Source organism: Taudactylus pleione, unplaced genomic scaffold, assembly GCF_031769625.1.
Source record: "Taudactylus pleione unplaced genomic scaffold, aTauple2 ptg000381l, whole genome shotgun sequence".
NCBI classification, from domain to species: domain Eukaryota; kingdom Metazoa; phylum Chordata; class Amphibia; order Anura; family Myobatrachidae; genus Taudactylus; species Taudactylus pleione.
In genome coordinates, this window is record NW_028284782.1 from 4,231,887 (window position 1) to 4,247,947 (window position 16,061).

Below are 16,061 nucleotides of genomic sequence, written 5' to 3' on the forward strand. Positions count from 1 at the left end.
TATATTTTATGTGTGTGTGTGTGTATATGTATATATATGTATATATATTTAAAAACGCACAGACATATATGTGTGTGTGTGTGTATATATATATATATATATATATATATACAGTCAGGTGCATAAATATTGGGACATTGACAGAATTTTCATATTTTGGCCTCTATTCACCACCACAATGGCTTTGAAATGAAACAAACAAGATGTGCTTTAACTGTAGACTTTCAGATTTAATTTGAGGGTAATTACATCCAAATCAGGTGAACGGTGTAGGAATTACAACGGTTTCTATATGTGCCTCACACTTTTTAAGGTGCCAAAAGTAATGGGACTTTCAACTCAAAAGTTCGTTGCTCCGTGATTTCTGGAATGCCTACTTTGGAACGAAGAGGACCGAACTTCGCATATAGACGGTGAGTGTGTTTTTTTTAACAGGTCCCCTATGGATACTCTACTGGACAAGTGGACCGATGCTACAGGGATACATAGGTGAGTATGAGTACATGTGTGTTTGCATGTGTGTGTACATGTGAGTGCATGTAGGTTTAATAAACTTATGCTTTGTACGGTGTGTGTGTCCTGTGTTTATTTTAATATTGCTTTTGCAGTGGAACTACAGGTACGAGCGGGGCCCGTAATGACCCGAATGCTTGTACTTGTGGTTCTCCAAGTACTAGCATGCTGAGGAGGCTTGCTGGGACCTGCAGTTCCACAGCAAAGGACAATATTAGTTCATCTATTTTTTACACACACCATATACACAATCATCCCGGCACCCACCGCCCAGGGGTGCTGGGGATAACCCCGGGCTATCAGCCTGTGCCTGGGGTGCCCTGGAGAGGGGGACCCCTTTATTGGGAGCATCCCCAGCTCCCCAAGGATCCCTGGCCTGGTGGGTTGACTAGCAGTCAGGGTTAATGCTTCGGCTGGGTGGCCCGGTGAAAGGGCTCCCCTGGCTGTGGCATTAGCCCCCCGCTAGAAAAAGTCTGGTACTGGTTCTGGATAATACAAGGGGACCCTACTCATTTTCCCCCCTGTATTTCCAGAACCAGGACCGGATCAGAGCCCAGTGCTGGTTGCACAGAATACGGGGGTCCCCTACGTTGTTTGTCCACCGTATTTTGCTCTGTTTGCTATCCTGCACGATCTAAAGATCGACAAATCTTTATATCGTGCACGATAGATCTTGTGACACATCGCTTTTGCTGCACTTCGTGTCCTGGAGTGCCGCGGAAAGTTCAAGGGAAATCGGACACGATATCGGATCGTGACCACATCGCCTAGTGTGTAAGCACCTTAAGTCCCCCCGGTGGTTCCTAAACCTAACCCCCCCATCCCCGGGCTAAGTGTTGTACTTACTTGTAAGTGCTGTACTTAACCGGCAGGAGGGCGATCGGTCCGGCGTCGGGCTTAACATAGGCGTCGGAATTTCGACGCCTATGTTAAATCTCTTGCCGGGATTCCGCAGTTGGAATTGAGACAGCCGGTCTCATAATTACATCCCTATGGATCATATATGTGTGTGTGTAGCCCATTTAGTAATGATTGCATTTACAATGCGATCTGGGCACCATATTAGCGCCCATGATCGCATTGCAGGATGCAATCATACTGCCTGGTTGTATGAAGTTCCACCTGCAGAGACAGCGGTCACTTCACTCCTGTGCTTGGATCCTGCGCATGTGCGGTCTGCAGACCAGGCATGCGCTGCGGCCATTGCCAAGGGATGTTTCCTATGGAGCCCTCTTCCAGATAGATTTGTGATGTGTAGACCATAGGCTACAGTGGCTTACACCATCTTCAGAAGGCTCATGCTGCGTGCATCAAGGTTTCGGAATGTTTTGCATTCCGGAACTTAATAAATCTGTCAGCATTGCATCCCCTATAGAAACTAATGGGGGTTGCGTTGCCGATGGAAATGGAGGGACAGCAACAGATATCGGACAATACTTAATATTTGTGGCTATCCCCCGAAAACGGTTTTCAGGGAATACAGCGCAAATATTGAATGATAAATGGGCCCCTATATATTTTATGACCATCTGACTTCTACTGCATCCGGCCACCCTCCCCCCGACCATCACGGCTCCGTACCCACCAATCCATCCCAACTCTCATCCCCTCATTTGGCACTATCCAGTGTCACACACACACACACATATATATATATATATATATATATATATATAATTTTTTTTGTATATATATATATATATTTAAACACACACAGACATATGTGTGTGTATATATATATGTGTGTGTGTGTGTTCAATATATTTATTCAAAGCATGCAGAAGTAGGCAGGCAGTCTCCGCCTACTTCTGTGACATCACAAGTTGGACAGAGGTTGGCTGGTCTGTTGAAAAAATTGGCAGATTGCCTGGTTGGATGAAAAGTTGGTTAGATGGGTGGGGAAGCGTTTTAGTTGGACAGACAAGTTGGACGGTTGGTCAGTTGGTTGGTTGGAGGAAAGTTGGTCTGATGTGTGGCCAGCTTTAGGCTTAGTGGGTGCGCTCTCATTGAAGTGGAGTAAGGCAACAGCCAATTGTCCTAGACGGGAAATGGCTATACCACCTGGACCGGTGGTTGAAGGTAAAGGAGAGTTGATCACCAATGCTTGGCTTGTGTGTGTTTGTTTGAACGGTTTTATTGCAATTGTCCCGTGCGTGCTTTTTGTGCCGTCACCATTATTAGTATTAACTTATAGTCTAAAAATTTAATGACTTGTCAGAAATAAATTTGACAAAATATTTAAATGCCAACACTGTTGTCTGTGTCTTTATCTTAGAAGGTATTATATGGTAACACGATAATACACGTTAGTGAGTTTATATTCTGTTAGACAGCTTGGTAACCACAGATTCCTATAGAACAGCCCCACATGTAACTGCGCTTATTATAATGAATTGTAGAAAGCTTCCTGGTATTTTCCGTACACCAAGTATCTAAATAATGCATCACTCAGCAGGAAATGTTCTGGAAAACATTTATTGTGTTTGTTTTTACAATTCTTCATATTTTATTACAATCCATTCAATTTTATATCAATTTATTTTATATACAAGGGGTGGCCCAATAAATCAGGTAACAAGACCTCTCATTGTGTATATTGCAGGAACTGCACTCCCTCCTCATGGTACTGTGTCATGTGCATGAGACACAATCCCAACTTATTGGCTTTATGAACTTCTGTGCGGTTCTTCAGTACCCAGCGTGAACACTTTTTCCTATACCCCAGTTGCTCATGAACGATGTTGTGTACAGTGAGCCCGATTCAGAGCCGGTCGCTAAGCTGCGGACGCACTCTATGGGCGATTATCACACATTTGCGCATGCATATGTGTCAATGTACACATGCACGAACCAATCACTGCGTCTGGGAATCGTGCGCTCGTAGTACACAGATAGGACGCTATTTTGAGTGACAGTGCCATTGTTGGAGGTAACAGGGGAAGGTGCTTGTAAACGGGGGAGTGGTGGTGCAAACGCAGGCGTGTCTGGGCATCAAAACGGCGTCTTATGGGTATGCATAATTAGTAAAGTTGCGTCACTGTACACGTCACTTGGTTGTATTTCAGCCTGCAGTGATCGCAGTGCTTGCAGTGGGATAAGCTCTACCTCAAGCGCTGCGTGCAGCTCCGATGGCTCTCGATGGTTCCGATTAATCATACACTTCCTGGAGATGACGTGTCTTAAGTGAGAAAAGTTAGTGTCTTTATACCGGCGTGCTTTCGCTCTGCCATCACTCTCTAAGACATAGAGGGTGTCCTTACACCAGACAGTGCGATCGAATAATTTGCATACCCAACCCCTTTTAGCTGTGTGAGAGCGCAGCTTAGCGACCGGGTCTGAATGAGCTCCTGTGTCCACTAAGATGTTCAGTTCATCGGCAATATCACTAACTCGAATGCGTCTGTCCTCCTGAATCAGATATTCAATGTGGCAAAAATTGTCATCTGAGGTAGACATGCTTGGCCGTCCAGATCACTGTTCATCTTAAACATCTGTTCTGCTATTATCAAAGACAGTGCACCAAACCCAAATCTGTTTTTGTGACATGACGTTATCACCGTACACCTCGACATGTTGGTGATGAATTTCAGCTGCTGATGTGCCCTTCAGATCAGAAATGATCACACTACGCACCTCAATGTTTGACCATGTTTCTGCCAATCCCGCCATGTTACTGATGTTGGGACAGTATGACTGATATGAGCCTCAGTGTAATGGCCATGAGGGGAAGCAGTGGTCTACCTGCTCTAGCATGGTGGGAAATTAGAATGAAATAGAGAATATTACACACGTGAGAGGTTATGTTGCCTTACTTATTGAACCATCCTCGTATTACAATCCATTCAATTTTATATCAATTTATTTTATATATACAGTCAGATGCATAAATATTGGGACATTAACAGAATTTTCATATTTTGGCCTCTATTCACCACCACAATGGCTTTGAAATTAAACAAACAAGATGTGCTTTAACTGCAGACTTTCAGATTTAATTTGAGGGTAATTACATCCAAATCAGGTGAACGGTGTAGGAATTACAACGGTTTCTATATGTGCCGTGTAACGGCCGTGAGGGGAAGCAGTGGTCTACCTGCTCTGGCCTGGTGGGAAATTAGAATGAAATAGAGAATATTACACATGTGAGAGGTTATGTTACCGTACTTATTGAACCATCCTTGTATTACAATCCATTCACTTTTATATCAATTTATTTTATTTATATCCGGCCTCCAAACCACCCCTTCCAGCCGGCCAGCACACACCACTGATGTTATTATCTCTTATTTATTAAATATATACTAAAATGCTATAAATATTAAAATATAAATGTAAATAAATAAGTATAAAAGTAAATAAGGTAAAACATATAACAAATCTTATTCATAAAATATAAAAATTCTTAGTCTTCTACAATCTTCGATCTTCTATAAACTTCATCTACATGGTCTTCGATGTGCTGTATAATTACAAATGAATATCAGATCAGTATACCTATTACACATGTACACTCTGGTAACATGTACAACTAGATACTGTATAACATTATATGCATCTTTTTTTACATTTGTGCCCTCTGTTTATTCCCTGTTACTCACCAACAGCTGACAGCATGCAGTAATATAGCCGGGTTATATACCACATGTAATATTACACCCCTGCAGAGCATATGCTGCCTAGTGACATCTCTTCTTGCACTAATGCGCACACTTATACAGTAAGCACCTGGATCTGCACATCTATGGGGTGGTGCAACATCTTGGTGGGAGAAGTTGGGATAATCAGTGTATGTAGCTAAATATGGGGGCTACACTTGCAGGATGTGATATGTAACTGAGACTGAAGGGAAGGAGATTGGGCATTTATAGGGGCATTCTCTGGTTAGTGGGTGGTCGCAGAGGCTTTTCTCTGCTAAAGGATCTTAGAAGGTGTCTGTAATTAAGAGTTGGTCTAACTCAGACCCACTCACAAGCGGGTCGATGTTTGCCCCCTGTGCATGTGCCGCCTCTGGCGTGCACATGCGTGAGACCCAGCCAGTGACTGGCGCTCCGTAACTACGGGTCTCGCACCAAAACGGGGCGGCTGTCGATTGTGATTGACAGCTCGCCCCGTTTTGGAGGCGGGCAGGGGGGGTGGCTACACAAACGGAGGAGTTCCCGAAGGAACGCCTGCCGTTTGTGGGAGGCACCACTGACATCACCAGTGATGTCAGTGGTGAGCTTCTGGCTCTATTTAGAGCCGGAAACTCACTGGGGCTTGCGGGAAAGAGACCGTACCCCAAGGGTTTCGTCACAAGCCCCAATGGTAACAACCATCACCTGGCCGCTCGCAAAAGCTGTGGGTTGTCACCCACAGCTATGCGAGCGACCAGGAGGCTAAAACAAAACAAAAAAACGCCCTGATTCTGAGCGAGCGCTCTGAAACAGTGTCCGGCTCTGAATCAGGGCCTCTATGCTATCAGGACAGCTTTTGTATCACCCAGACATCTCTCATATGAATGCCTGACTAGGTGCACATATACGCTTTGTAATAAAAGCACTGACATATAAAAGGTACACATGCAGTAAAAACAGTCCACATCCCTCCCAGTACCCTCCCAGTCATTATTAATATATGGTTGGTGATGCTTGTTTTAGGAGAAAGCGTAATATGGGAAACTAATGAATAGGGTGATGGTGCAATAATAGGAGGCATTGTATAGAGGGGGCGGGGCCAAAAGGAGACATGGCCATGCCCCCGCTCTGCCCGCAAATGCCGGGTAAGCTGTCCATGCCACCCTATGCCGGCCACGCTCCCCTGCTATGTCAAACTGGTTGTTCCCTCCCGGAAGGGGCAGCCAGAATGTCGGCATCCCTGTCATCTACATTTCCACGTGCACCACAATCCATCCAAAATAGATTTATCTCCATTTTGTGGACAGTTACCAAAGGTATAACATGGGCTTCCCCTGTACATGTCCTAATACGCACATTTAAATAAACAGAACACACACTGAATGTCGTCATATGTTGCAGTTAGTAAATGAGCTTTTATTTTATACTTAATTCTTATTAATTATTAAGGCATGGGGGCTGATTTACTAAGATAAATCATATGATGTAGTCCATAGCAACCAAGTAATAATTTTCTATCATACATCTATCCAGTAGACTGATGAACGGTAATATCTGTTGTTATAGCACATTGTCATATTATATTATTTAATGACTGTCCAACATCCAGCCCACAACTGGTCCTCATAGAGCCTGAAGTGTAATTAGAGAAAAAGGCATCTAATCATAATCCTTCCAAAGAATAAGGGTTATAGTTAATAAAGTGAAAGTTTCTAGAAGTGGACATGTTGCCCATAGCAACCAATCAGATTCTACTTAACATTTAACTAGCACCTTCTAGAAGATAATAGCTAGAATCTGATTGGTTGCTATGGGCAACATCCTCACTTCTAAAAACTCTCACTTTAGTAAATAAACCCCTAAGAGTGTGCACCAGTGGCGGTTCTTACCTTTTCCCAGCCGGGGGGCTGCCCAGGCTCCTAATCTTGTATTGCACAAGTGCAAAAGCCGGGCTCAGGGGGAAAAAACGTGCATGCGCAGCTGTAGTATAAAAGCATCTGGGCTGTTATACTATACTGCCAGTGCCAACATGCAGGGCAGGTCTACACAGGGAGACTGTCTCCTGCTCCCTGCTGTGCCTGCCCTGCTATTGATTATCACGCCAGTGAGTGGGCGGTGCCAGAGTCAGAGCAGAGATCACTGGTGGGGTCTCACAGTGGCAGATTTTTACTGGGGGGGCTGCAGTCCCACTGCCCCTAGTTAGAATCCTCCACTGGTGTGCAAATTAGGGTGTGCAGTCCAGTTTTTGTGTATATAAAGAAGATAGCCACTTCCTTCTGCTAGGTACCAGCACCCTCCCATCTGCCCTTAGGTGTTTATAATCAGCACAGGTTCCTGCATTGCTAGCTACATATTACCAGACATTGTATAAATATACAATAATAATAATAATCTGTAACTAGAAAATATAAATGGAGTTTTGGTAAATGACTCTTAATGAAAGCAGGGGATTGGGTGCCGGTATACATGGCTGTAGCTAGGGTGGGGCGGCTGGTGCGTCCGCACAGAGCGCACTTGCTCTGTGGGCGGAACCGGCCGCCTCCACCTACGATCATGGCTACTACTGCCCGCTACAACGATTAATATTAGCGATTTGCTTGGGTCTTTAACTACCGGGCACACCGCTACTTATATACTTTACAGTGGACCAGGCAGCGCTCCTCTCTGTTTCTGGTAGTATCACTTGTGGACTGGGAGAGACGTTATGACATCTCCCAGTCAGTCCCAAGGTGGCGTGCGATGAGGAGCCGCTGGCCTGCTGCCATTCTACTGCGGCAGATACAGAGACTGCGGCTCCCTAATGCCCCCACCCCCGACTCGTTATAAAGCTAAGTGCTGATTTTAATTGGCATACTGTGTAAGGGGGAGGGGGGATTTTTACTGTTTGGCCTAATGTGTAAGGGGGAGGGGGGCTACTGTGTGGGCATAATGTGTAAGGGGGGGCATATTTACTGTGTTGACATAATGCGTAAGGTGGAATTTTACTGTGTGGGCATAATGTGAAAGGGGGAGGGGGGAATTTTACTGTGTGGGCATAATGTGTAAGGGGCATTACTACTGTGGGCATAATGTAAGGGGCATTACTACTGAGGGCATATTGTGTAAGGGGCATCACTACTGTGGGCATAATGTGTAAGGAGCACTACTACTGTGGGCATAATTTGTAATTGGCATTACTACTCTGTGGCGTAATCTGTAAGGGGCACTACTACTGTGTGGTCATAATGTGTAAGGGGCATTACTAACATGTATAAGGGACACTATTATGTAATGTAATGTGCATAATGGGAACTACTATGTCTCGTAATGTGAATTGGGGGGTAGTATAGTGTGGCCACACCCTTTTTTCGGACGCGCGCCTGTAACGCTCACTGTCCCTGTTTCATAGTTGCCGACATACAGCTACCTCCTTCCGGGAGGGAGCTGAATGCCTGCGCACAGCGGGGGGCGTGGTTGGGCACTGACTCTGCATGGGGGTGGGGCCAGGGGCGTATCCGTGTGATCGCGCTGTCATGGCCCCGCCCCCTCTTCACAATGCAGAAAATAAAGGCATTGTAAAGCAGGGGGCAGAGCCACGATGATGCGATTTAGCGCAAATTGCATCATCGGGCCCCTTGCTGCGGGGGTGTTTCTAGTTGTAGTTGGGGGGTCAGACGGCAGCCGGGAGGCTTGCCTGCCTTTCCGGGGGTTGGGAGCAGCACCCGATAATCGGGAGGCTTCTGACCAAATCGGGAGGGTAGGCAAGTCTGCCCTGTTTACAACATGGGGGGGGCACTGATGCAAATTCTGGCACAGGGCACCAAAATGTCTAGCTACGGCTCTGCCGGTATACCATACATGCCTACTCTCCCAGAAGTTTCGGGAGGTTCATGATTTTTCAGGTAAGCCCCGCACCCCCGGTAGAGTAGGCATTTCTCCCGCATTCTTGCCCACTTCTTAGTGAAGTGGGCAGTATAGGGAAAATTTCTGCGGCGATTGCGTGTCCCCGTGTAGGGGACAGGGTTTTGTGATGCGATTCTGCAAGAATCGCGTCATTTGGCTCCACCCCTATTTAAAGCTGTGTGAATCATGGCAACTTACCACGATGGGGCGGGGCTTAATTACTTGGACCGTCATGTCCCACCCCCCCCATTGCCATCCAGCTGCTTCTCCTCCCCGGATTTCTCCCGTGGAGGAGAAAAAATTAGTCGGCAAGTATGCGGTATTCCAAACCATTTGGAGTAATTCTGGAGGATGGGAAATAAATAAAACAAAGGGACATTACTCTGTACAACACTGAACCCTTCTGTAGATAAGAACATGTATTAGTTCTGTGTGGAACTGTATGTGTAGCTAAGTATATAAGGCTGTTTTTTGGGAATGGTATTGAAATATCAACAGCTCTTTAGCCACAGGTTCAAATACCATCTCTGGAAGCCCAAAAGCAGGAGATCCTGACGCGACTAGGTAAGTAATCTCTCCCACCCCTACCCCCCCAACCCTAACCCACCCCTAGTGGTGCCTAACCCTAACCTCGCCTAACCCTGAGTCCCCCCCAGTGGTTCCTAACCCTAACCTCGCCTAACCCTAAGTCTCCAACCAGTGGTGCCTAACCCTAACCTCGCCTAACCCTAAGTCCCCAACCAGTGGTGCCTAACCCTAACCTCGCCTAACCCTAAGTCCCCAACCAGTGGTGCCTAACCCTAACCCCCCCTCCTGGCACCCTAAACCTTAGTCTCCGGGAGGGTGCCTAACACTAACCCCCCCCCGGGATGCCTAACCCTAACCCTCCCTCCCCGCACGCTAACACTAACACTACCGGGGGGTGCATAACGCTTATGCTGCCCATCCACTAGGTGATTAAATCTAGCGATTGAGCAATAACGACTGTCGTTATCTCTCAATCAGTTGGTAATCGCCCGCAAATCATGCAGTTTAATGTCTAATACGACCAGCGATGCGCGTGCACGCTGGTCATATTGGACATCTGTCATCGGGCAAACATGCTGGTCAACCTGACGGCAATGTCAGGTTCAGCATGTTACCAGATGATTGATGAGTTTGCACTGAACGACTGCTCATTCAGTGTAGGCACATCACAGACATAGAAACGACAGCATGAACAAAATGTCGTAATAGTGCTATCATTTCTATGTCATGTAGTGGATGGGCAGCATTAGTCCCCCCCGGGGTGCCTAATAGTAACCACTCCCTTCCCCACTTACCTTCATACTTACCTGCCGTCTGGACATTCGGGATTCCGGCGGTCAGGATGCCGACACCGGTATCCTGATGGCCATTGGGATAGCGGCATCATGCCCACGCGGCCAGATTGCGGTGTCAGTATTTCGACTGCCGGCATCCCGTCCACCGGTATAATAACTGCATCCCGTTTTATGACACTTTTATATGAAAATGTTAGGAAAATATATGTTTGTGAAAGCAGGAAAATGTAACAAATCCCTCTTGAGCATTTTTAAAATTAGTGTTCCCTATGTGATATGGGCGCTGTCATTGTATGACTTCCTTCATTCAAACACATCAGCCTAAAATATGTCCCTTCACATGTCAGACATGATGCAGAAAACAACCAGTTTGGCATAGTAGTGACTACTTATGGTTAGCATTGTATCAATTAAATTGTGTTACACAATTTGTTACACTTATATTTTAGTGTGCGCTGGTGGGTGGGGTGTTGCATGATATAAAAGCTGGTGAGCAGGGGGTAGCACAGTATTTTACAGATGCGTCCACATACATCTATTCTCCATGCGTTACATGTCGCATTACACATAAACTTGCGAGCAACATGTGACGCGGCAGCGCCGAGCGTGTTTCCTTGGGACTTCTTCCTTCAAATGCATCTAATTTGCAGAGTGAATAGGACGCAGACAGCTTCTGCTGATTAAAACGATATGCGGCATGCCTATATTGTGTGTGCAACTGAGGGTGTATCTGCATGCAAAATGCAGGGGGTAGCATGTGAGAATACATGGAAATGTGTATGAAGTCACTGGTTTTGCTTTATTTAGCTGGTTATTTATTATAAAGCCCCTAGACACCATTTTAGAACAAAACAACAGTGAAGTAGCAATGACCAGATGACAGTGGGGTCACTCTAACCCCAGAGATCTTACTTTTCTGGACCCATGTCAGGACCTCCAATTTGCATGTAAGAGAAAAAGTTGGTTGGTAGTAAGTGACATGTGAGAGAAAATCTGGTGGAATGGGTCGGAATACGAGAGAATAGGGGTGTAAGATAAAAGCTGATAGGTGGCATATGATAGAAAAGACTGTGGGTTATGTGAGGTAGGAGCTGGTGAGCAGGGGTTGGAATGTGAGAGAAGTTGGTGGGTAGGGTTGGCATGTTATAGAAAACTTGCCAGTCAGGAGACATTTGGGAACAAAGTAATTGTTTAGAAGGTGCATATGCTAGAAAAGCTGGTGGGCTGATTGTGGTATGTGATAGAATAGATAGAAAAGTACATATTTATCAAGTAATTTGTTTTGCTTTAGTTACCTTGTTTTTTATGATAAAGCCTCCAACCACAGAGTATTTGTGTGGCCAGTCACCGTTTTAGAAGGAAAATAACAGTAAAGAAATAGTGCCCAGAAGAAGGGAGGGTCTTGTGTGGGAAAAGCTCTTGTGCAGGAGTGTCGTTTATGAGAAAAAGCTGGTTGGGCAAGGGTGGCATGTGTGAGAAGATCTGTATATTAGGCTGGCAATGTGCATATGAGGCTGGCAATGTGGTCCCTACAACGGGCTGGATATTAGACTGAACATCTATGAATCTGGCATAGTGTCAGGGCAGAGTATGATACCTGTTATAGCCTTGGTATCGGTATACAAGTCTGGCATGGAATCAGGGCAGAGTGTGGTCCCTGTAATGTGCTGGGTATTAGATACTGTATATAAATGAGGCTTGTATAGAATCAGGGCAGAGTGTGATCCGTATAATATGCTAAGTATACAGTATGTACTATACATATATGAGGCTGGAATATTGTCAGCATAAAGTGTGGTACATATAATGTACTTGTATCAGTACTGTACATATCAGGCTGGCAAAGTGTCAGGACAATGTATGGTCTGTGTAATGTCCATTGCGTGACATTTGTGGGAACATCTATTGGGCATGGAAGGACAGGGGTGAGAAAATGTGAAAGACAAGGGTTAGCATATGGGATAAACACTGGTGGGCAGAGGGTGTCATAAGACATGGTGGCTGTGGGAGCATGTGAGAGAACAGCTGGGAGGGAGTGTGTGGCATGTGACAGAAATCTGGTGAGCATGGGGGCATGTGAGGGAAAAGTTGGTGACCAGGGGGATATGAACAAAAAGATGGTGGGCAGGGCATGGAATGTGAGATAGAAGCTGGTATGCAAAGGGTGGCATATGATAGAAAAGTGTGGTGAGCAGAGAATGGCTAGTGCTTGAATAGAAACAGGACTAGGGCTGGTACAGGAGGTGTTGGGCACTCCCTGGTCCTAATATATTATAGATGATCCTGCCCACTATGCCAATAAGTAAGGGTGTGTAGAGCTAGATAGTAAGAGAGAGACACCTCAAATTCCTGACTCACCATGATGTGATCCAGCCGTTTTCGGAGAATGTAACTCAGGCCTCACTGATGGACGCAGCACTGATGCGGGAGAAGAGGATCCCTGCCTTGTACACCGGCCTTGGATTTCTGTAAAAAAAAGAAAGGCCATTTCTGCGAGAGCAGCACCATTCATGTCCCTGACCAAACTATACTCACCAAGTAACGAGTTCATCTGACGACCTCGGTGGAATCCTTGCTCCTTCTCTTCATGTGCATGACGGTGTTCCACTAGCTGGCTCTCACTGATGTTACCAGATGATCTGTGGACAGAACACACCTTATTATTTATCCTGTCCCTATTCTATCTCTGGTGATACACTCTACAACCATTTACATGCAGCCCTGGCTGTTACGCTCTACATGACATACAATAACCCAATCATCCACTGCACTGATCAGTTCCGTTTGGGGTACATACCATCTAGAGTACATTACTAGCGTCTTTCATGAGCGCTGTAATAAATTCTCCAGCATTTGTTCCCCCTGGATCACGTACCATAAGGCTCCGTAAAACAACTGATTTTGCATGGTTCTCTTGCTTCTTCTGAGGTGTCCATCCTCTGCTAACATCCCTGACAGGCCTCTACTCCTCTCCTCACCCCCTATCCTCCATTTCCCCCATTTTATTATATCTCTTATGCGTAACTCAAGCTGTATGTCAGTTTAGGTAATAATCTCAAGACTGCTATTGTTTCTCCATTTAGTCTTGTGAGAAGCCTATTGAACACCTTTCATCATGAATATTGATTATTACTGCTCCTTACTGTACATTATTGTTACTAGCTCTAGCTCCCTTTTTTCTCTCTTTATCCTTGTTTACAAATAATAATATATAAGTATATTATGTACATACATGCAGAGACCTCCATTGGTTTAACCAGCAGTGCTGCCGCCTGAGCTCTGTGTACTTATAGGCAGGGTGGCTTTGGCAGGGTTCTCCAGGTGGAGTTGGTAAATGAGAACCCATGAAATACTGCCTGGTCCTTGGATGTTATTGGCTGTTTGCTGGCCTCTGCTGCTTCCAGACTTTCCAGGTGGTTCTTTCTGCATCCAGAGTGAGGAATGGTTGGCTACAGAAAGAAGAAATAAGTGATTATTGCATCTTTCATTTCAATGTGTAAAGCTGCATACACACATAAAGATTTTCTGTCCAACCATCCAACTAGTTGATTGGTTGGAATAAAAATCTGGTAACGTATGGGAGTAACTGATGATCAGCAATTTGCTCCTAAATACCAGAAAACAGATGAAAATGGTCGTCAGACAAGTTTGTTAAATGTTTGAACTAAACAATTTGTTCAAACAACAGTTTTTGGCCATTTTGCAGCATTTGGGAGCAAATTGCTGATTGTCATTTGCTTTCATACGTTACCAGATTTTCATTCCAACCAATCAACTAGTTGGATGGTTGGACAGAAACTCTTATGTGTATATGCACCTTAAGATAGAAAAATGGCATTTATGAAACTTCTGTGTACTCTGTGCTCTCAGGAGAAGCCTACGTAACCTAGAAGAGCACCTTGGTGTGCAGAGAGGATAATGAATTTCCAGAGGCTCACTATAGAAAGTGTAACTATCACTTAACACTCCAACCACTTTATTTCCCCCCATTCATTAACAAACATTTAGTGTTTCTCCTGCAATACTGTAAGATGCTATAAATGCCGTTCTCCCCCAAAGTGCAATATGAAGGCTAAGAAGAGCCCCATTAATAGTGGAAATGTTCCCTTTGTACAAAAGGTAATGCACCATGTCCACCCTTACCTCCTTTCCAAAATATCACTCTGAGAATATAAATCTCAGACCTTACTGCTCTGGAAATATAGGAGTGCCGGTATACCTATTCCCCGCTTCATAATGAGCTCCCTTATTCTGCCCAGCATCTTTGCTTGTGCTAACTTGTGGTCTTCCACAGATGCCGACATCTTGCCTTGATGGAAATGTTGGTGCACTGGTTGCTCACAGCTGATTTTACTCAGAGCAGCGTCTATGTTATGGTTTGCCAATGAACCAGAGGAGGAAATCTCTTTGTGACCTGGACCAGCATTTATGAGAATGAAGTCTGCCAATTCATTAGGAAAGAGTGACACCACCTAGGCACAAGGCACTGTGGGGTTTATTTAGTAAATGAAATAAAGGCTTTTGTCCAGCATTATTTTTCTAATAACAGTGCTGCAGACCCCATTGGTTTCAATAGGGACTGCACACAAAACTCTGTTTAAGAAATTATAGAAGCAAAGCTTCTCACTACAATAAAACACCATTAAAGGATGGCATTATGTGCACCCTCAGGGGAGATAAGCAGGAAGAGACCAATCTCTTCCTGCTTTCTCCCATACTGCATTGCACCCCAGGCTACTTTGGGGCAGAAGGGTAAAAGATGGAAGTGGACTCTTATCTCCTCACTAGATCTGTTCCGGCGCCCAAAAATATAAATGTGGAGATAAAAGACAAGAGAAAAGAGATGATGCTGTTATGCCGCTTTTCTTTTTTTTTTACTTCAATAAATTTTTATTGTTTTTTTTAAATGCATAATAAATTTACATTGTAAAAACATTGTAAATAATACAATAAAAAACTACTAAATACATAATTCAAAAAGAAAAAGGTAAATGTGTGTGGTCTCACTTCACAGCACTTAAATAGCAAATTAATTATATTCCTTCCTTCACATGACTTGAAAACAGCAAATATATAACTTGACATATACATATACGGCAATGCCTTTTCACACAACAACATTCGCGTACTATGGTAACGTAACTCCCTGGAGTTAAGCACTGAACAGGTTAGGCACAGTCATCCTTGAACAACTATGTGGAGAATCAAGCCATCTTTCCCAGGTAGCATAGTATTTCTGCACTGCATTTCTGGCAGTATAAACATACTTTTCATGTGCAGCAACCGCCCCAACCAAGGATAGCCATGTTCCCAGGTTTGGCCCTGAAGTCGCCATCCACTCCCTTGCTATACATACTTTGGCAAGCGTACAGAGATTAGTAGTGTATCGTATGGCATGTTTATCGATTGTGTCTACATTAATCACAGCCAAAATGCATGTCGTAGGGGTAAGGATATCTTGAGGTATACCCATAGAAATTATAACACGGAGTACCCCCTGCCAAAAGGAATTCACCAGAGGACATGACCATATTAAGTGCCAAAAGTTCCCCTCAGATGAGTTACATTTAGGACATTTTGAATCCGTCCTGCCCCCTATTCTCATTAATCGGACGGGTGTCATATATACTCTGTGTATTATAAAGTATTGTATCTGCTGGTATCTAATGGACGTGGTAGCAAAACGAGGGCTAGCAAGATACCTCTCCAATCATCCTCCTCCATTACTCCA

General features: G+C 44.7%; 1 protein-coding gene across 4 annotated transcripts in view; it reads right to left on the reverse strand.

Moving 5' to 3' along the window:
* Nucleotides 1-2,983: 2,983 nt before the first annotated feature.
* Nucleotides 2,984-16,061, reverse strand: part of LOC148507840 (protein kinase C delta type-like) — a 140,135-nt gene continuing 127,057 nt past the window's right edge. For all 4 annotated transcript variants that reach the window (XM_088445500.1, XM_088445499.1, XM_088445503.1 and 1 more), the window contains 3 exons: nt 13,563-13,779; nt 12,689-12,969; nt 2,984-4,972 (listed from right to left, as the gene is read on the reverse strand). In XM_088445500.1, the coding sequence (XP_088301626.1) occupies nt 13,618-13,779 (162 nt within the window). In that variant the 3' untranslated portion in view covers nt 2,984-4,972; nt 12,689-12,969; nt 13,563-13,617. The remainder of the gene's footprint in view (nt 4,973-12,688; nt 12,970-13,562; nt 13,780-16,061) is intronic.